This window comes from Nomascus leucogenys, chromosome 10 (assembly GCF_006542625.1).
Source record: "Nomascus leucogenys isolate Asia chromosome 10, Asia_NLE_v1, whole genome shotgun sequence".
Classification (NCBI taxonomy): Eukaryota; Metazoa; Chordata; class Mammalia; order Primates; family Hylobatidae; genus Nomascus; species Nomascus leucogenys.
In genome coordinates, this window is record NC_044390.1 from 69,569,127 (window position 1) to 69,591,874 (window position 22,748).

The window sequence follows — 22,748 nt, forward strand, 5'->3', positions numbered from 1 at the left end:
CACCTTTACATTTGAACAGTGCATACATTAGAAGCTGTGTGAGGTTTTGTTTGTTTTCAAGAGATGTTTGAAAAAAGATCAAATGCTTGTGAAAGGCACTGGATTGGCAGCCCTAGAAACTAAAGTGTCCCGGAAGCTGTGTGAGCCTGGATATATCCTGCATTTCTATTTATTTTGGCAATTTTACTTAAAACTACCAATAACTGGAGTTCATGCTACAATTAAATTTTCCCCAGGCACCATGAAATGAAAGCACATATTACATTTAATTTTAACTAGTTGAGAAAAATGGCGGTTTTCTGAAAGTTCGTTATATGACCCGGAAACAGAAGCAATGGCTCTCACGTGGGAGAGCCAAGCTACCTATTTAAGTTGGAATTATTCATAGAACCGGGGGTTCTCTGGATTGGAATGGTTCTTAGGTCATTGAGTTCTCTTATTTTCCTACCACATGCTTGAAACTCTTCTACCACATCATGGAAAAGGGTGGCAAGCTTGGGCTTGAAGTTTTTGGTGACACAAGACTGGCTTCTACTTCAGGAGACCAACTTCTTTTTCACATAGCTCCAATTTTCAGAGGTAAGTAAAATAATGTTAACTAAAACTTGAATAATGCTTACTACGTGCTAGATACCATTTTAAGCACTATAATATGTGTCTTTGAATATACACCACCCAGTCCTTGCACAGAAACACACATGCACACACTACACTCACACACACACACACACACACACACACACAATCTCAATAAACCCTCACAACAACTGAATAAGGTAGATTCAGTTGTTACCCCTATTTAACAGATGAGGAAACTGAAGCACACATAAATTACATGATTTGCCCAAAGCCACAATGTAAGTAAAAGCCAAGATTTGAACCCAGGTAGTCTGAATCTACATTTTGTACTCTTAATGACTATATTTTATTATTTATTTATTTTTTTAAATTTTTTTTTTTGAGACAGAGTCTCACTCTGTCACCCAAGCTGGAATGCAGTGGCAGGATCTCGGCTCACTACAACCTCTGCCTCCCAGGTTAAAGCAATTCTCATGCCTCAGCCTCCTGAGTAGCTGGGATTACAGATGCGTGCCACCACGCCCAGCTAATTTTTTTGTATTTTTAGTAGAGATGGGGTTTCGCTATGTTGCCCAGGCTGGTCTTGAACTCCTGAGCTCAGGCAATCTGCCCGCCTTGGCCTCCCAAAGTGCTAGGATTACAGGCATGAGCCACTGTGCCCAGCCTTAAAGACTACATTTTAGCCTCTCCAATGCTTAAACTCTTGTTCGTGCCTAGTACAGAGGTTTGCACATTGTAGATGCTCAATAAAAAATACTTTTCACCAATTTTATTTCAGGATGATTATTCCATACGTATTCCAATTAGTTTTACACACAATTATCAATTTGCCCTACGAAACAATTGAAGTTGAAACACTGGAATTTTAAATGATTATTAATATTCTGCCTACTTCAAAGAAACATTAAGGGGAGTAATAGGTATATAATATTCACTATGAAATTCTTAGCCAGTTGCCACCTGTGGCAATAGGTCCTTGAACAATTTCAATTTGGCCAGAGAAGGAACATGCAAGACATGTATAAGCATAGCTCCTATGCCTTTCCTTTTTTACTCTGTACTTGCATCACTGTCTTATGCAGGAGAATAGGAATCATTTCATCTCAGCAGTGCCGCTTGTTTTTATGGTGTGTCTTTCTACCACTATTCATCAGCCTATGTCACTCATTTGTCCATCCGACCATCCATCCATCCATCCATCCATCCATCCATCCATCCATCCAACATTATATGCCATGTATATCACTAGATGCTTGGGTATTGATACTGGAAAGAAGGAAATGGAAAGATAATATAGATTCTTTCTGTTTTCTTGGTTCATATTATTCAGTAATCACATGTACGCATTCCAGATAATTGCTTTAGAGTTGATAAAACTCATTCCGAAAAGAACTGTCTTATAGTACGTAGTTTGCTAGTTCAGCATTCTTTAACTAGAAAGTCTTTTTGTCCTTCCTTCCATTTCCTTCCTTCCTTCCTTCTTTCCTTCCTTTCTTTCTTCCTTCCTTCCCTCCCTCCCTCCCTCCCTCACTCCCTCCCTCACTCCTTCCTTCTCTCTCTGCCTTTGCTTTAGTTCCTCTTGAATGAAGTTTATGATTGGGTATAATTATAGTTTATTCAAAGCTTTCCACAGGACATGAATTCTTAGTTATTCAATGGAACTGTGGTCCCTTGAAGAGCCATCTATGTTTATATGCTACTGTAAGGTGATGGTTGTAGTAGGAATTGGCTTCTGCCTGCAGCTGGTCCTAAAGCCTGGATGTCTTAGCTGGAGAACTTAGCATCTCCTGAATAAGGTGACTGGCCACTTGGGCTAAGGCACCATCCTGACTTCTCTCTGCTCTGATAAGCCAGGATCCACTTTGCAACCACAGCAGCAGTGGCTTGGCTCCCATGTGGGGCTTTGGCATGCTTTCAGTTCAACCTTTTCCTCCTGGATTGAGCCGTGAACATGTCCATCATATTTAAGTAATCCTGGGTTTTCAGTGAATCACTAGAAAGGGTGATCCTGGAGTAAAAACCATGGCAGGGGCATGGAGGACCAGGCAGAAAGGAGGTTCCTTTATACCATGACATCTTCAAAACAGACTACTTGGATGAAATGCTTCACTTCTGGGTTAGTCATATTCTTACCCCAAAATGTCACCACTTGTTTGGTTGAGAACTTCTGTCTTGTACCCTTTCTCAGCTCTTCTAATTCACAACTTGGAGGATGGCAAGACTTTTTGCTTTATTATCTATGAAGACCCCAATCCTACTGATTAAACCAAGGGATCTGAAGGAGATCTCGAAAATCTGAATTCTTTGATTCTATTTAGCTTTTCTTCACCCTCAGGGAAATCCAGCACTTTTGCTCTCATTCGCTCCCTTCATTTCTGCCTTCTCTTTTCATTCTGGAATTCTTTCTTAGTTGACCCACTTTGATTATGTGCTGTTGTCTCCTGGCCAAAAGAAGAGCAGCTTAGAACCCAAGCACATCTTTACCCACTTCTGGATCTCAGTGTCCTAGTCTTCAAAATAAGGGGATTTCTGAGGCCTCTTCCAGATCTAACATAGTATGTTCCTGGGGTTCTCATGGAGCAGAAACTCAGGATTTCAAATATCAAAATAGATCTGTGGTGGGGTGGTGGAGGGGAGTGTTTTCTAGGAGCTGTAATCAAAATGCAGTGGTTATCATCAGAGATCAGAAGTCTTCTGTCACTGGCCGAATTGCGTCCAAATTCATGTGTTGAAGTCTTAACTCCCAGTATGTCAAAATATGACTGTATTTGGAGACAGTCTTTACAGAGATAATTAAGTTAAAATGAGGTCAGTGGGGTGGGCCCAAATCCAATCTGGCTGGTGTCGTTTCACACAGAGGACGTTTAGACACAGAGATATGTATGGAGGGAAGATGAAGTGAAGACACAGAGGGAGAAGAAGGAGGCCACCTACAAGCCGAGGGAAGGAGCCTATGATAGAGCCTTCTCTAAGGCCCTTGCAAGGGCTCATACTTTGATTTTGGACTTTCAACTCCCAGATCTATGAAAAAGTCAATTTCTGTGGTTTAAACTACCCAGCCTATGATACTTTGTTATGGCAGCCCTAGCAAACTTATACATCTTTTATATCTGATTCCAAAGTGCAAAAAAGATGAAGAAAAATGCAGTGACCTCTTCTCAAAAGTTACCTCACAGACCTCACAGGGTTTTAGGCAATACCAGATGCCCTTTGGCCTAAACCCTGGACTTGACTAAGAAATGCAGCCTCCAATGACATTGCGGGAAAAGGGAATCTCGGAACTTCTATGACACAATTCAGTCTTGCTGAGCATTTGGGGCTAATATTTAACCTGAACATATATTGACATAGGCAATTCTTCCATAACAGATTCATACAAAATTTAAAAATGCATATAGAAGCCTTAATTTTTATTTAAATTCTTTTATTTGTGTTTTAGAGGCAGAGAATAATGTGTCTTTTTTGCCTCTTTTATAATTTTTATTCTTTTTTTCATTTTTGCCACTGTCTTTCTTTGGGCTTTCTAGGGCATTACATTTTTCTTTTCCATTTTCTCCATGTTTCTTAGTGAGATTCTCTAAAAGGTTACTTCTATTTCCATCACATCATCATCTAGCTCCAGCAGGCCTACTTTTCTTCATTTCCTCTATTGCATTTTCTGCTTTTCATTCTTGCTGTCTGCTCCTCTCTCATCATCCTTGCCTCTGTCTTTTTAGTCCTCCTGTCCTTCATTTTCCTTTTTTGCCTCTGCATTCAGCATTTCTACTTCCAATCTCCCTCCTCTGCTCTTTCTTCTTTCCTCTGATCTGCAGACTTGCTTCTGTCCCCTCCTTCTGTTCCCCTCCTGGATGTGTCTTTGGCCCACCTTTCCTTCTCCTCTGAGACTTCGTGTTCTTGTTGGTAGATGGGGGCTGATACTGTAAACATCACAAAAATAATTGCATTGAGAACAAGTGGTTCCTATGGTGCCCCTTTGAATGAGCTCAGAATGCCCAGGCTCCATATGATGCAGGAGACAGCACTCGTGCTGGAGAGGGGTCTAGACCTCAGTCACAAGACCCACCATTCCAGAACTTTGGGACTCATCTCTTGACACCTACCCCCTCCCCAGTTAGAAACCAAGAGGCGCTGGGTCACCTGGGAAGAGAAAGAATGAATCTGCCTTTGCCCCAGCAAGCACACTTTCCTGCCACATTCACCTAAAAGTCTTTTCTGAGATCCTTGCTTCCTGCCTGGCCAGTGGCTACTGTGTTCTGTGTGTGTTGGGTCTTGCCCAGTCCCCTTCTATCCTTCAGAGGGATTCCCTGGGGTCACGTCTCCAATAAGCCACCATGGTCCTCTTCTAGCCTCAGCTGAGGTTTAAGACCAGGAAGCAGCGAAGCTGTCATGGTGAACTTCTTGATCTCTCATCTTGTGCTTTTGCACAATATTATTAGTTCTAGCTCCAAAGATTAAAACCACATGTTGGCATTTCTTTTTTCAACAGAGTCCCCAAAAGACTTAAATGAGAGCTATTTCTTTCCTTACTCAACTTCCTTGCCTTCTCTTTTTCCTCCTTTACCTTCTCTTTAGTTCTTATTCTTTCTACTTAATGGCTAAAATTTTAATCTCTTATATTCATTTGTTCATTCATTCACTCATTCAAGAAAAATCGATCAAGTGACTAAATGTGCATCAGATGTTTTATGTACTTCTGATGGGATAGATGGTACCTCTGAGGTTTGTTTACAGTCTAGCTCTTAGAAAATGATGCCTGCAGATTTTGATCATTACAAAGTTCTAGGCATTCTTATAGCCAAACAGAAATTTCTATTTTTAATGTTTTGTGTTTAATTATGCTTGCTACTGAATATGAATTTTGAATAGTTCCCATTAGCCTTTTATTTTCTTTGCAAGATTATAGAATCTCAGAAGTTGAAAGGTTACAAGCTTTGTTATTAAGTACAATTATGGCAGACATTAATGATGGTCCAACAATTACTTTATGCAGGCACGTGAAAAGCATCTCAAAGTATATGCATGAGCTCCTTAATTTTGACAACAAACTGATGTGGTAGGTATTATTATTATCCCAATGTTACTGATGAAACTGAGGCTTGGATACATCACATTATTTGGCAAGGGCTCTAAGCTGGTGTGTGAGAAAGCCAGGACTTCACTTTTGTCTGATACCAAAGCCCACATTTGTTTAGCCACTGTTTTGTAACATCTTCCAATCATCACATCGTCCATAGCGGTGGGAGGGGAAATTTGCAATGCAGAGTGACCGAAGAGATGGGGATGTAATCCATCTCTTTGGTTCAAAGGAGCTTTTTTGACTTGTAAGCCAGGATACTATGGGGCAGGATTTCTGCTTGGCCCACCCACATGCACAAGAGAGAGACCACTTGAGGATGGCTGGATCCCACCCAGGTGGGCTTACCTTCTGGGTCTTGGGCATGTCGGTGTGGCGCTGGGCACGGACAGAGCGGGCTGACTTGGCAGGCTTGAGGGGTGCGCAATACATCTCCAGCCTCCTCAGATCACAGCTCCGGAAGCAGCACTCATCCACGATGCCTGTCTGAGGTGCCCTCCGACTGCTGGAGCCATACCCTGTGGGCTTGTCTGCACAAATCAAACAGAGTGGCCTCATGTTAGGGTGGAATCTGCTTTCTTCAGTCTTCCACCCAGCTTCTGCCTCTCCCCACATCTAGTCAACCTACGTATTCTGCAATGTCTCAACCTCTTCTTGAAACTTCCCCAATGATTCCTGACCCCACGGATCTTTCTGAATGCCAGTATGTCTCCTGGAGTCTGTACCACACTCGTTAGCACTAACTCATTCACCATGCTATTTGTGGTAACTCTCCCCAAGTTTTCCAACCTATAGGCAAGGATCTTGTCTATGCCCAATCCTTGTCTTTTCTTATATATTGGCTTCAGAGGATGATAGAAATATTAAAAGAAGATCATGCATTGTTTTCTTAATCTTGTTGGCAACTGTGCATTGTTTTTATAAGCAGGACAGCTCACATGTTTGCCTTTTTGTTTAACTGCTTTGACTATATAGTCAGGTTGAACATCAAACAGTTTTTAAGTTTGGAAAGGGCTCCTCATTTTACTAATGTGAAAACTGAGACTCAGAGGTGGCAAAGACTTGCTCAAGGTCATTCATGCAGTAAATCGGGGAGTCAAGATGCAAACTGAGATCTACTTGCTGCAAAGCCCAAATGCCTCATTGAGGAGCCCAGGAGAACTGTTGTATGACTCTGGAAAAGTCACTAAGCTCTCTGGGCCTCAGTTTTCCCATTTATGTAATGGAGTTAATGATATCTTCCTTGTAAGAATTGTTTGAGGATTAAATGAAATCAAGTATGAATAATGCATAGCACAGCACCTGACATATAGTGTAGGTCCTAAATAAATCATAGCCAGCTTTCTGTGAGTACCGTTTCCAGGATCCTATGTGGTTTGTGAAGAAGCATTGTCACTATTGACCGTGTACAGAAGTCTTGGGTCTTGAAACTAATTACAATACCAATCTAGTAGGGCTCCCTCTCTTATCACCCCAAGAGGCCAGAACAATGAATTCTATTTCTTATTGAGTAACTACCAAACTGAAACAGTGAACGAAATGTCCATCTTTCATGTGATTCTGTTCTAGCCCAGGCAAGAGCAGAGGGACAGAAACTTGCTTTCTCTTCTCTTCCCTTATCTCTCCTGGTCTTCTCCACGGATGCTCAGGCTTTATGGAAGAAATTTTATAAATCACAGGCACAGAAGAATCCAATTTATTAATCTGACAGGTATTCAATCTTAATTCCTGACAGAAGAAAACATTACGTTTTAAATCACAAGTCTATGTTTGTGTAGTAATGACACCATTACTTGAGGATAGGGTTTTGAAAATCAGAATCCTCATGTATTTTGCACTCCCTCACTGGGGGAGATCAGGCCCATGGTAATGGCCTGCTACCAAACCAGTTTGGCTGCCTCCCTGCTGGAAGGGCCAGCATTCATGGCATCCTCTAAGAACCCAAATGCTTTCCTGATGCTTGGCACAGGACCCTGGTGGCTGCTTCCTCCCGTAAGGCAGGTTTATTGTCATTCTTAGGGCAGCTGGAGGTAGTAACTCAGTGAGGGTTCATTTGTGGTCTTTCTGGGCGGAGTCTGCTGTGCAGGTCTCGGAGCAGACCCTGTGGGCTTCCAATGGCTGTGGCATTTGGGAGGGACTGGGCCCTGGCAAGCTGTGCCTCAGCAGGTCCCCTGAGCAATGTAAACAATATTTTTTTGTTTTCTTGTTTTTATAATCTTTTCCTGGAACTATAAATTAGAGGAAAGACACAAATGGGCTTACACTGTCCTTTGTAATCCACAAAGGACTTCTACATACTTTTTGCTAAGTGGCTAGCCAGTAAAGCACAGCTGATACCCTTTGGCTTCTCTCTTGCGGGTGGGGAGGAAGGAAAAGGTGACTTGGCCTATTTTGTGATCATTGTATCTTTTGTCCATTACAGGTAATGATTGCCCTTTATTGAAACTATAAATTTCTTAATGGGATGTAATGGGGATTCATTTGTTGTTTATGAAATAGAAACTTGATGTTTGGGGGTGGGCTGGTAGGAAGAGCTCCAGAAACTTTCAAAGTTAGCCAACTCAGAAACAACTGATTTCAAAATTCATGGTTAGCCTTTGAAGACAGACAAGGGCAGGCTTTGGGATTCCAGGACCCATTCAGTATTTCCCTTTCATGCTCCTCTAACTTAATTCTGCTTCTGGGGTCCCACAGGTGCTGGAGCTCCTTGTCTGCTATAAGAGGAAGACATTAACCTTCATCTTGGGATGGCAGAGATCGTTTCTATGATTGCATATTCACTTCTTGATGACTATAAACAACCATGAAACTCACCACATGTCTATTTCCTCTTGTAAAATAGAAAGTCATCATCATCACAGCAAAAAAAAATAACAGGAAATACCAGGCATCTGGTTTATCACCTTGCTTAAATGAGCTCAGAGTTTGACATGACTCAGTCAAACTCTAAGCTCATCTAAACTCTGAGCTCATGCTTTTTAGTCTGTAGATCGATGGGTTTAGGTACAGAGAATTTTAGGACTTCTCTGCAGTGTTCCATAGAGAAAGTTTATCTTACGTCTACATTTGTTTTTTTTAAAAATATTGTTGAAATAGTGGTATACAGACTTAGATTTTGCCATAAATATAATTACCAATTATCTCTAGCTACCACAATCCTAGAGAGATGTTTTTCTTTGTCTACTATAATGTCTACAGTGGACTCATTGTACGTCATTGGGAATATATGAATATAACAAGTGTTTACCTATTGCCTTTTGAAGTTTAATTCATCTTTTGAAGTGCCCTGTAAGCTTGATTTCTTCTGGCTCTACATCAAAATATTTAACAAACAAAAAACTCATTTCTCACCAATTGAAAGATCACAGTTGAGGGTCAAAGTTTTGTTCCATATCTTCAAATGCTATGTATTGTTTATTTTTCTAGAACCACAATAAAGATATTTGCTGCTATGGTCTACAGGTAGAATCCTGATACAATGTAATTTATTAGAAAGGTAATAAAACAATTGGCTTCAGTATTTGACATTTTCCTATTTGAGATAGTTATTTTTAATGACTTCTAAATTATAACTATTGTCATTTCGACTAATTTTTAAATGAGATAGAACTAATTGTTCTATCTTTGCCTTGAGAAACACTTCATTAGGTGCTGTATAATTCTGTTCCAGTGGGCAGAATCAGAGCTGGTAGGTGAATGAAAAACAAATATTGGCTTAATATAAGAAAAGCATTCCTAACAATTTGAATTTACAAGTGTTACATATGGGACAGATTTCAATGAAAAGTAATGAACTCCCCATTGTAGGAAACAGTTAAGTAAAGGCTGTAATAAACATCTGTCAGATATCCTAGCAGAAGATTCCTATGTTGAACACAGTGGATAACTGCTATGGTCTTTTCTATTCCAGACATTCTATAACAAGTGAAGAGATGAAGGAGAAAACTGGCTTGGGCCCAATATTCAGTACGGTTGGAAACCACTTCAAGGAAGAGGTGCAAATATATTCTAACTTAGAAGGTGAAAAGTTGTTTTCTATCTATTTGAAGTTCCCCAAGATGCCCTAAACACTTTTTAATTGTCCTTACTCGATGCTACAAAAAAAAAAAAAAAAAAAAAAGACAGGTGCCTGGTATAGTCCCTTCTACAGCAAGGTGTGGTCCAACAGTTCTGTTGTACTGGCATGATGAAGTGTTCATGCACTTACTCAACTGTTAGAATGAATAGGCATGTATAACATTCCACATAATTTTTCTTGCTGACAAAGTCTTGACATTAAAAATTTATATATTTATTTTGTCAGTTTTGCTTCAAAGGTTTCATAGCATGTAGACCAAAGACTGCTTACCAGACAAGTTGGCCACCACCTAACCTAGACTTTGACTCCTCCATGAGTAGACATAATGTTTAGTCACAATGTACTGCTGTATCTTAAAAGTTGGCCAACAGACAGAATTCCAATGGTGAAACAGCTGGCTTCTATAATAACAGCACTTCCCTTTAAATAATGCATGGTCAGGGGAGTAATTCAATAATCTTCAGGGCAAACTTGCTAGTTACAAGGGTTTTGGGCTGAACTGTGGCATCATCAAAACCACACCAGTTAGCTGAGTCTCACATTTTGTCATGGATGCAAGCAACTTGCTCCCCTCCATCTCTGAAGGGAAATGTGTAATGCTGAGATTTAACAAGGGTCATCACTTCTAGAACAAGGGACTCTGGTTGTTCATTACTGGTAAAAATGGTACTACCTCCTCTACTGATGCTGCATAAGTTTGTGTTTCTTATAGATTTCTGGGAATGCAGTTGGAACAATGTATTCAGCTTAAATTTCCTTTGAAACTTCCCATCTTGCTTATTGAGAAAGTTTTATTTTAACTATTTCAACTCTATCATTGGAAAGGGAAGACATTGATTTGAAGAGTCAGTATTTAAATAATAAAAAAATGCAAACGTTTTCAAGTTAGGAAGCAACTAGTTCTTAAGATATACATTTGTTATTCTTTGAGTTCTAAGGAATAAAACTATTCTTTAGAAATTTGCTAACAGGAAGAGGTTCCAAAGTTGATCATTTTTTTTTTTTTGAAAAGAGGAAAAAAGAGGTAAGACAATTAACCTGGATTTTAAGGGCTATTTCTAGAAAATGCTCAATTTTCTGTCTGATAAAAAACACAAATGAAATTATTTGCTAATAAGAAATGAACTGCATTTCACTTAGATTAACTAAGGATTGATTACACAACCAAATATTACAGTTAAGATCTGAAAATCTGGAAACTTAGGTTTTTCACACCAGTTATTTATTTCAGAACTCCAGACACATTGCCGATTTAGAATAACTTGGAATGGTTAGTTTTTTAGGGCAAGATTTTCTCCCTGGGCCACCTTATTTAATATAAATTCATTTGGTTTGCATTATTTTGCATGGGATACTAGTAGGAAAATTATATAAGATATGAATAATCTTAAAGTAGTCTTCATTTTAGCATTTTAATTACTATTTTCATTTGTGGAAAAGGGAGAATCACCTCCCAATATTTCCTACATCTCTGACGGCTTTATAAGGAAGACTTGAGACCTTTTATAAATTTCTAATATAAGGAAAATTGTGATTATATTATTATCAAGACTCCAATGTAATACATCGAATGGTTGATACTTCCAGAATTCATAGGATTTGCATTTACTTTAAAACATTTTGACAGTCAATATTTTGCCTTTAAATTTTTGTCTATTGAAATCACAACTTGAATTAAAGCAATTATTGAGTTATACATTGTCATGTGCTTAGTAAAGATATGGAAAGAAGCTTTTACTACTGTCAACTGGCCACATCTTTTTACGTTTAGAATAACATGAGTATGTACACACACATACTCAGACACATATTAGGGAATTAAGTGAATTACTGTAGTATCAAAGCTGCTGTAAAACACTTTGAAATTAGGATTTTTAAAAAAGATTTTCTAATATATCTATTGCCTGCCTTATACTTTGCTAGGAGACCCTGTACATTTCTGCTTTTCTGTGGAAGGATCTTTCCAAGTAAGATTGACCTTTGGCATCTGTAAAAGTGAACACTGAGAAAATGTTCTCTTTTCTATGAACTGCATGTCATAAACTTTTCTTGAAAACCTATCAAATTTAGGCATCGATTTCACTTTTGGCCTGTGTTAATTTTTAATTGCCAGTGTTTGCTGGTCTCACTACCTCTCAATTAGACGAGGTCATCTTTTTCTAGGAATTATGGCCCTCTATGACCTGCCCCCACCCTCACTACTCAGCAACTCTTTCTCAGCTACTAAATCCCCATAACCCAAAAGACCAAAGTCTTCCGTTACCCAATCAAGTCAATGTTTTTGTTTCTCTGAGTCTAAAAGGAATGAAGCAGAGTTCTATGGGGCTGCCCCTTTGTTGACAGCCTCCTTTCTTTTGGAAGCCCAAGTCAAGAGCAGGTGTGAAAAGAGTGCTATTCAGCTCACCTTGGTTTCCAAGGCCAGGAAGCTAAAGTGCAAGTCCTAGGGGCAATAACAGCAAGAGATTCAAAGCAGAAACATTACTGTTTTAGGACTCTTTGGAGAAATGGGCAGACAGAGTGGGAAGCAACATGATGTATTACTTTAGCCTGATACAATGCCCTGGAGGATGAGCGTCTTGCCAGGACAGCACAATTTACTAGCTTAGGTCTGATTCCAGGGCTTGGAGGAGATAGATGTAGCCAACAAAATTATACTTTGGCAAGAGAAATGCTTTGCTGGACAGAAAATGTTGTCCTAAGGGAATGGTTTGGTTTATCAACGTCTAAGGTGAAAGATAATCAAATGCCAAGAGGTCATTTTTATGTTTGAATTATTTCAGTGGGGCCTGCTATATAAGTTAGCTACTATTTTCTGGTTATGTTGTTTGTATTATTTAGAACGTATTACAGAATTTGAGTATGATCTGCCTGTGACATCTGTCATACCAATGACAGAAGCAATATGTGAAGTGGCTAAAAGCACAAGTTTTGGAACCAGACAGTCTGGATTCTACCATTTCTTTACTGTTAAGCTTTGATTTGGCAAAGCACTCAATCTTCTAAGATTCAGGTCCTCATATGTAAAATGGATATATAAGAGTACCTCCCAGGACTGGTAGGAAGATTAAGTGAGAATGTACGCAAAGTGTTTTGCACAATGGCTGGTGTATGGTAAACTATATAAATGTTAACTATTATTATTATGGTGTTGAATTGGTTAACATAGCTAGTTGGGCAGGTATCCTCTTCCTCCATTAATCTTAAAAATGCATCCTTTCCAAAGTTTGGTTGAAGCAGATGGCCTTTCTAGATATTGTTATTCACTAAAGTAAATGAATAGCTGTTCTCTTGAAAGAACATCCAAAGTTTATGTTGTATAGACTGGTCTGAATAGTTTTAATCTAGAATAGACACTAGGAGAATGAATCTTTCAATCAAGTCAAATAAGGCATATGGGCTTATCTTGACCCCTTGTTACCTTTGATTTGTCCCAAATAATCCACTGGTTAAAATCATTGACTTTTTGGTATTAATATCAATGCTTCTTATTTCAAAACAATGCTGCAAGGCCTGGGATGAGTGTGGTGAAATACCTGGTCAGAAATGGTTTCCCAATCACTTTCACCCAGCATAGTATTTCTCTCACCTCTCTCTACTTCATGCCTCATCTCATTCTGTTCTCTTCTTTTTCTATTTCCTTTCCTCTTCTGCTACTGACAGCCTTTGACATTCTTTTTATTCACTGATGTACTTTTGAGCAAGGCTTATGCCACTGTGGAGTTTATGGTAGGCTAGGTATTAGCATTTCATTTCCTCCCTGGAATGACTGAAAACCAGGGCTCCCTCTCCTGCCAGCCATGCTTTGGGAATAAGCAGTTACCCAGTATACAATGTCACCAGGCTGCTTAAACACTACTCCATCTTGGACCCATGCCTGAATGAGATGAGAACAGACAGCCAGAGAAAGAATAAGAAGGGATGTTGAGGAATCGCATACATGGGCCTTAGCTATCTCATTTTTTTTTTTTTTTTTTTTTTTTAGAAAGACTGACAAAAACTGTAAGCCGAGACTGGCTCCAGCCTGGAGATTGTAGCTATGCCACCAGCATTATCTCCTGTACTTACACTCTTATTGTTATTTTACTCTTTCAGATGTGGGAAGAGAGGCCTTGTAACAAAACATAAGGCATTCGTGAGTAGAGGGTAACGCCCTCTTTCTGGTGCCACAGAAAGATGAATCAGCCAAAGGGATATTAAAACACATTCTCTTTATTTTTAGTTTCTCTCTAAAGTCTTTCATTTCTTTTTTTCTTTGCAACTTGGCACCTGCCCTCCGTTCTCAGGGGCCCTGCTCCCCATTAGTCTCCTCAGGGATCTGTTTTTTGCTCAGGGCACATCTGGACATTGTCCCAGGGGTGGGAGTGACATGGTCAGGATGGCAGGTGAAGGGGTGGCGTCTGCCAGGGAAGTCTGGCGTGTCTGGAGGGAGAGAGTTGGGAGGTGGAGGCTCCTTAAAGAAAGGCATCCCGGCCTGAATCCGGGAGTAAACTGTTGGAAGACAGCCTCTACAGCAGCAGAAACAGCCCTTGGCACTGTCGCAGAGAAGGGAGCAGCCAGAGTCAGCGACAGATTGAACACAGGAGAGAGGGAAGGAGGGAGGGCGAGTGGGAGGAGATGGTTTGGTGTTACATGATATAAATAACTGCATGGTGCAGACTTGAGTGCCAGTTGGGTTGTGTGTGATGTCCCTTTCATGCTGGTGTATCAACAGTGTTGTTCTTGGATTGAGAGGTCCTGGGGAATGTTTCTATAGCACCTAGCACAGTGCCATATGCAGAGAGGGAATAAAAACAAGGCAATATGGTATATTGAAAACAACATTGGATTACAGCCCCAAATCCTCTGTGTGGATGCACAAGTCACCCAAATTCTCTGAGATTTAGTTTCTCATGTAAACAACTAAATGTGCTAGATAATATCAAGCACCCCTTCTAAAAAGATGACCCTAAATATCCAGATGGTCATGCAAGACCCACTTGGTAATCAATAATCTATATATATATATATGGCATATTAATGTTTCTAGCTAATAATAGGGGAGTATAGTAGTGAAGTTTGATGAGAAAACCAAGAGTTTTCTCTTTGTTAGATTTAATTTTGGATGTAAACAAGATTTATAAGCTGACTTTAAGGAAAGCAGGGATCAGTGTTGAGTTTGATGAAGGAAAATGTCTAATTTGCAGTTGGGCTTGATTAGGGGAAGGAGACAAGCCCATCTATATGGATTGCAGAAGCCAGCTCAAGGTAGGGCACAAAGAGCCCTTTAGAGAGTCATTTGCTGGAGCTGTTGAAGCAGGTGATAGAATCAAGCTACATTTTGAAAACCAGAGTCCTAAGGAAAGAGAGATGGCCCTCACTTCTGTGGGCACTCAGAAATGAGAATTAGTATGAGAAGAGCCTTTCTAATAATCCTTGGGCATGGCCTTTTACTTTTATTCTTCACAAAGCCGCATCTTCATAAGGTAAACAAATGACTCTTTCGGCCCTAGGAGGACTGTTAATATTGTTGACCAGATTGCTTTATTTCCTAGTGTTCAACATAGGCCAATGTTTTATTTCACTAATTTCCTTGGTGTCTGCCAATGGTACATGAGTTCTCTGTGTGATATTCACTTATTTTCAGGTGGACAGATGCATAGTTTCCTTGGAAATGTCTAGCCATAACTACATGTTATCTCTGATAATACGAATAGGCTTCCAGACAGGACATCATCTATGCCATTGGTACCCAACATCTGCCCAGAATATAAAATCAGAAGATAAAGATTAAACATAGTTTTTCAAATGCCATCCTCTTTTTTTGGTAAAATAAATTACTGCTAAGGTCAGTAAACTTTAAAAGTCTATACGAAGAGTGCTCAAGCATGTTGTGGTATTATTTTTTTCAAAATACCAAGCAAGTATGCAGACTGAGGCTGAATGGTTCATTTAGGGTGTGATTACATAATTTCAGGAAATTTCAGATAAAATCTGGACTCATCAGACCGTTATTTCTTTTCTTTCTGCAGGATTTTGCTGCTATTATTTCTCTCCCTTTTATTCTTAATATATTATTGCTTAAACATGACCATGAAACTATAAGTGCCTTCCTTAAATTATTATATTTTAGAATGCCATATATCTTTGGATATTGTAGCAAACTCAAGGTCAACTGAAGAGGTTTCTTAGTAATCTTCTGGCCTTCACTGAGCCTGTTTTTTAGCCATTGCACTCCTCCCAATCCCCTCCCCGCTGAAAACTATTTTTCTGAATTGAAGAAATGAACTATGAATAAGGAAAAAGAAAAAGAGAGGTATGGTTAAGTTGCAGTTTGTCTCCAAGCTAAATCATGTTCTCATCTTTATTTCATCTGGGACCAACATCATGCTCAGATTCCCAAACCTCCTTAAATGCTTTTTAACAAATATGATTATCCATCGAGAAAAATCTCTGATTTATTTTACTGAATTCAGCAAAGAAAAATATTCTCAGCTTATGATATTGGCAGGAGAAATCATACTCTTTCTTATTTTTCTTTTTTCTTACATACTCAAACATGCTGTGAATGGCCACATCACCCTGCTTTGGGATCCACTCTGAGGCAATGGCCTTTTGGCCTTCTGGCCAACCGCTTACTTCTGTGAATTTCCTTTCTGAGAACTAGAGACTGTTGCCCCAGAAGTCACTTTCCAATTTATCACAGGACCTATCCATGGTTACAGAATTAGTTGGCCTCCTTGAGAATATGCAATGTGAGACCTAATGTGACACACAGCTGGGGAAGCTCCTTTGGTGCAGGGACACTGGGCCAGGATAACTGCTTGTGGGCCATTTTATTTCCCTGGACACTTGCCTTCTGTCTGCTCTCTTTGTCCCACATCTGGGTTTGAGAAAGCTGTGTGGAGGCATCACTTATGCCAATACTTAGACATAAGTAGCTCTGCCCTGCTCTAGCAGAAGTGAGGGCCTAAGTTCAGGATTTAAACATTCCTTTCTGATACACAGTCTTTCAACAGGGCAGCCTCCATTCTCTCTTCTCAGCCTTCCAGCCAAGTACCTGCTACTTTGTAACCCCAATGGGAAGCCTCTTCCCTTTGGGAAAAAGGAGAATATCAAAATCCACTGACCTCTTGCTGGGTATGGTCTTTGTTAACTGGATGCCTGTTTATATAAAAGCTACATTTAAAAACTGTTAGGCTGATGAATGAAATGACCCTCAAGGTATTGTAGCAGCTTCCATATGTTAAGGATAGGAGGAAAGAAGTGAAGCTTTTGACTCTGAGTAGTAGGAGTTCTGATAAGAGAATGTAGACAGAGCTACACACATCCTCATAACTGAACTGTAAGTTCAAGCCATTGAAGATGACTTAAAAAAAAGAATTTTAGTAAAAAGGCTGCTGGTTCAGGAATATTTTAATCTACTTCTAAAGACTTGCTAATTTATTTTTCTTCTCAAACAACTTGTTCATCTTCTCCTCCTCATCTCTCTTCCTTGCTCTGGTTTAGGAAGACAGTCTGGTAAAGGTCACTTATGAAGTCCTAGCCTCCTCATGTCTTCTCATTGAGCCAGTGCTCCCACGGTCCACTGGGATCTGCCTTTGGCAGTCATTTCCCTCAGTTGGACTCTGAGCCATCATAAATTCTTTGCATTTTTCAGAACATCTGTGCCTTCTTTTGCCACATCTTTTTTTCTTGGTGCTCAACAGGTCACAAATCAGCCCGTACTTCTCTTTCCAGGCTGTTGATGTCTTAATACTCTCTTTTCAAACCAAATTCCTCTCTTGTGTCTGGCTGTGGCTCTTGGCTCCCCAGCCTTCTCATCTCCCCCATCTGGGTTAGTCATCTGTGGCATCACCAAGGGGTCTCTTTCTCTTAGCCTTCTATCTGACCTGAACTTTTGCATTTCTCTAAATGTCAGAGTAACTACACATACCACACTACTAGGCTTGAAGCTTAGTTAAGTTCTCTAACGTGATTTAAACACAGGAGTGCGGAAAACACTTCCATGGAAGCATGAACGCTTGAGAAGACTCAAACTTAGAGGATACTAATTAGCTACTGAGAGAGAAGGCACTATAACAAGACCCAAAGATATAATGAAATGAAGTTGAAAACTATTCCATTAAACACAAGTTTCTCCTTGACATTTAGAAAAATCAGGGTGTTTGCAATAATACATTACCAATAGCTTCCCTTTATTGAGTGCTTCCTACTAAGCTACTATAGTAAATATTACTTTTCTTGTCTTATTTACACATGTGCAGTATCTACATGGAGGCAGCATTATTACTACATCCATTTTACATTTTAGAAAGCTGAGGCTTAGCAAGGTTAAGTAACTTGACCCAAATCATACATCTAGTAAGTTGCAAAGACAGGTCACCTTACTCGGGGACACCTTGAAAGTGAAAGAATTCCCTGGTGATGAAGAACTCTGAAGTTGATACCTTTACTGGGATTCTTGTGGGCACATGATGCTAATATCAATGAAGAATATGGGTGAAGGCATCTAAGCGGACCAACTAACCCCAGGATTTGAGCACATGCAGTGCACAGAGTTTTATCCTAGGTATTCTAGAGAATGCCAGAAGGAATGCCATGCGTGGCTTTTTCCCTTGAGAGAGAAGTCTGTGCACTTCTGCAGTTTAGGACATAGCTCTTGCATGCTCACATCTTACCCAGTGCATTGTGACCCTTTCAGTTTCAGATGGGGCAGTCAGCCTTGTTTCATAGCCGGCCCATACCCTTGAATTTCATAAAGTTATAACAACTTCAGCAGGCACTGAAATAGAGAAGTTTTTACCCATAATCTTGATATCCCAGCAAATCACTTTATCTTCATTTTTCAAAATTGTTTCTGTTTCTCATCCAGATACATACATTATTTTGGCATAGCTACAGCCATAACCTAAACTTAATGCAGTATTGTATTTTTTTCCCACTTAACATGACATTGTAAGCATTTCCCGTATTACTATATAGTTTTCGTAAGTATAATTTTAAAACTGCAGAATATTTTACTGAGTAGATATGCCATCATTTGTTTCTTTAACCATTTTCCTATTAGTAGGCATTTAGGCTATTTCTAGTTTTATCATCATTTTAACTAATGCAGCAATAAATTCTTTGTACACATAACATTCTACTACTCATAGATCATTTATAAGAATAAATTCCAAGGAATGGAATTACTGAGTCAAAGGGTATTATCAGACAATCCTATTTTGATGAAAGCCCACAATTTTGCATAAGGACCAGAGGAATTTAATCAACAAAGCAGAGAATTATATCCAGATTTTCTCCCGGGATTAGAAAAGAGACAGCCAAGGTGGAGCACAGACAGGAATCTTACCTGTGTCCTGTGAGTTAGAATAAATGAACCAATTTCTGTTTTCAATTACTAGTGCAGTTTCCTTTGAAGGAAACATGGGGCGTAACCAAGACTTGAGTTTGGCATCCAAAGGTTTTCTAAGTAGAAGTAAAACCAAGGAAAATGAAATTGATGACAAGAGACTCTGGTCTCTCAACTTTGAAAATCACCAAGTACTTGTATACATATGTAATTAACCTGCATGTTGTGCACATGTACCCTAAAACTTAAAGCATAATAAAATAAATAAATACATACATACATACATACATAAACAAATAAAAATAAAAACTTAAAAAAAAAAGAAAATCACCAGTACCTATGAGGTTTCTTCTCTAGGGTAGTGAGAGGGGTTCAACACACAGCTGCCAAGACAGCACCACACCTCAGTGTATGGGAGTGGGAGAGTTTGCATCCTAAATAACAAAGGCTCTGCTCCTGTGCTCCTTCTGAACCCAGGTCCTCTCTGGAGAACCTGGCTCCTCCCTAATCTGGTGTCTCTCCACCTTTGTTTGGGTCATGATATCCCTGACAATCTGCCTTCTCATCCAATCCAAAATTTGGCTGAACACTTCTGTCCTTCTTTCACCACATTATTATTCTCCTTTTTATAAACATTCAATCACATATAAACTTGAGCACCTACTGAATTCTAGACGCTATTCTCAGTACCAGGGATAAGAAGTTAACAACACAGACAAAAACAGGATGACAGGTAACTATCTCCTTATAATCAGGATAACTGTAACAAACTTAAAGGAAACTGCAATGCAGGGATGCTGAACTTAACAGTTCAAGGATAATTGCTCAGAGAAATTGTTGAAGTCTCAGTCTAGCAACACAAAATTTCTTCAGGCCCCCATGAGAATTCTTGTCTGATGACTTCATTCCCATTAACCTTCTAAATATGGAAAATGGTTACTTTGTGTATCATAAACAAGCTCTTAACTGTATATTAGCCTTTTTTTTCTGTTTTGTGAAGACTGGCCTATTCTTTCCAATTTGATTTTGAGCATCTTGAGGGCAGAAACTGTCATCTCATGCTTCTGTGTTTAGAAGCACAACACTGGGCATTTGGACACTTCACAAATGCTCACTGATTGGTGGATTGACAAGTTGGGTGCACAAACAGTACAAAGAGAGAAGCAATAGAAGAAATTTGTACTTTGGAAAGAAGAAAGCTAACACCAGGGCCAGTCTCAAGTCTCCATTTCCTTTCTTGTTAAAAGAGGATGATCATCGTGTTTCCTTCTACAGGGTTTTTGTGAGTTAAGGCACAAAGAGAGCTTGAGACAGCTTGTGGCACAAAGGAAGCACTCCCAGAATGTCATCTCACATCGCCCTCCTTAGCATCATTATGAAGAACTGGTGGTGATGTTGTGTGGTGAAGTGCTTAGAACACAGGCTCTGGAGGAGTTTGCCTGGGTTCAGATGCTGGCTAAACCATTTTTTTTTTTTAATTTGAAAAACAAATTTTTTGATTTCATGTGTTTCATCATTTGAGTTCAGAGGGCATTTCAAAAGTACAGTCATCTCTGTATTTGCAGATTCCATGTCCACAACCATAGATAGAAAATATTTGAAAGAAAATTAAAAAAATAGTATAACAATTAAAAATAATACACATTTTAAAAATACAGTATAACAGGTGTTTACATAGAATTTACATTATATTAGATGTTATAAGTGATCCAGAGATGATTTTAAAGTGCACAAGAGAAAGTGCGTAGGTTACATGCAAGTATTAATACTACGCCATTTTACAGAAGAGCCTTGAGCGTACCATTTCTAACTATGTGATGTGAGGAAGCTCCTTAACCTCTCAGGTTGCATCCAAAAAGAGGCACATACTCACCTCACAAGGTGCTTGTGATGCATGCATGAATGAACACTTACCCAATATTAGTTAAAATTATTCAGCAAAGACTCAGTGAATGGCCATTATCTGCCTGGGCTTGGTGCTCAGAATATAGAAGAGGACCCAGGATACACAGTCTCTCCACTTCCCCCAGCATGCCTGCAGTCCATAATGTGTATTGGCATCATCAATCCATATAGCTAACTCCAGAGAGCACCTGGCAGTTCAAAAATCAGTTTCACATACATTTTATGCATCAGCCATTTCAACAACTTTATGGTGCCAATGGAATTATTCTCACTTTTATAAATGAAAAAACTGAGAGTTTAAGTGGCTTATGAATCTGGAAGTTCCTTTGATTTCAAATGGCAAGGCTTCTCCACCCACATGCTTCTCCCCAAACCTCATGAAAGGATGAAATTCAGGCCCATAAATCTGTGGAGGTTCCTGGAGCAGGTAGTGCCCAAGATAACTAACACATACTAGTGGTTTTCAAACTTGAGCCTGCATCTTTATCACCTGGAGGGCTTATTAAAACACAGTCAACAGGCCCCACTTTTAGAGTTGCTGTTTCAACAGGTACTGGGGTGGTGCTCAAGCACTTGCATTTTCCACAGGTTCTCAGATGATGCCAATGCCTGTGTGCAATATCAACTCCTAATATGTGTGTATATAATATACGATCAAGTCCTGCGGCACTGGAGAGAAGGGAAGAACCAGTAAAAACTGCAGTCCTGGGAAAGACCTCTTATACTTTCTTACACAGAAAGCCTTCATATCTCTTGTGATAATTGCCTACTAAAGGTATCTATATGTCAGTCTGGTAGCAGCACCAGTTTTATTGCAAAACAGAAAGAAAAAAAATTATAACCCTTCAAAGTAAGAAACTGAACTGAAACAAAAAACACATGTTGACCTTTTTCCCTTCCCTGCATTTTTTATTTGCACAGTCTGTGTCCTTCTGAATTCCAGCTAGCACCTGAAGACAACAAGCCAGGTCTCAGGGAAGGAAATTAGAGCCTTCACAGATTCCCCGGCCAAATGGAAAGCGAGAAACACAAGCTAGTCTTCTGATATTGAAAGACGCCTTTTCTAAATACCAAGTTCAATTTATTTTTAAGCTTTCCGAATTGTCAGATGGCCAGTCAAGCCAACTTGCTCAATTGTAAAATTCAGCTTAGAAGACAGACTTCCCAGGAACCCAAACCTACCCTTGCTATGCCTTTGCCCTATAACCTCCTAGGGTAATGGAGAGAAGCCAAAAAGGCAGTGTCGGTTTGGGGACCTTCGGTACCACTTCATCAAAATATCTTTTCATGGATCATTCAAAATTCATGGCAAAGGAGGGTGGAAGGGAATATACCACTGATGATTGCCCATAGAACCACGGTAATTATACAAAGCAGAGGACATTTAATTTTGCAAAAAAAAAAAAATATTATTTATCAGTTAGGTTACACCTAATCATCAGAATTTCTCAAGCGAGTGATAGAATCAGTCTCACTGAGGAAACAGGGTTAATTAATCCAACTGATTTCACACATAAGTGGCAGGAAGAAGGCACATGAAGTTCTGTTTCTTTTCTGAGCCCTTCTGATGAGACTGTGTATGAGGCTCTCCTAGCTTTAAATCCAACAGTGCCCGAAGGCAGGAAATCCATATTCGGAGCACTGGGAGGGAAGGCAGGGGCCACTGCTGGCTTCCCAATTAGAGCATTCCTCCAGGCCCCTGTTTCCATTTTCCTTTAAATAAGAAGTTGGGTTTTTAATGATTCTCTTTCTAGTCACTTCCTTCCTGCTGCCTTGCTAGG

The 22,748-nt window shown here is 39.6% G+C and overlaps 1 protein-coding gene across 4 annotated transcripts in view; it reads right to left on the bottom strand.

The window, feature by feature from the left end:
* IGF1 (insulin like growth factor 1) overlaps positions 1-22,748 on the bottom strand; it is an 82,733-nt gene that overhangs the window by 17,565 nt on the left and 42,420 nt on the right. For 2 of the 4 annotated variants that reach the window (XM_003269930.4, XM_003269931.4), the window contains exon 3: positions 6,002-6,183. In XM_003269930.4, coding sequence (XP_003269978.1) covers positions 6,002-6,183 — 182 coding nt within the window. Of the gene's footprint in view, positions 1-3,986; positions 4,497-6,001; positions 6,184-22,748 lie in introns of those variants that run through there. The other 2 variants (XM_003269932.4, XM_012510145.2) reach the window with 2 other exon arrangements.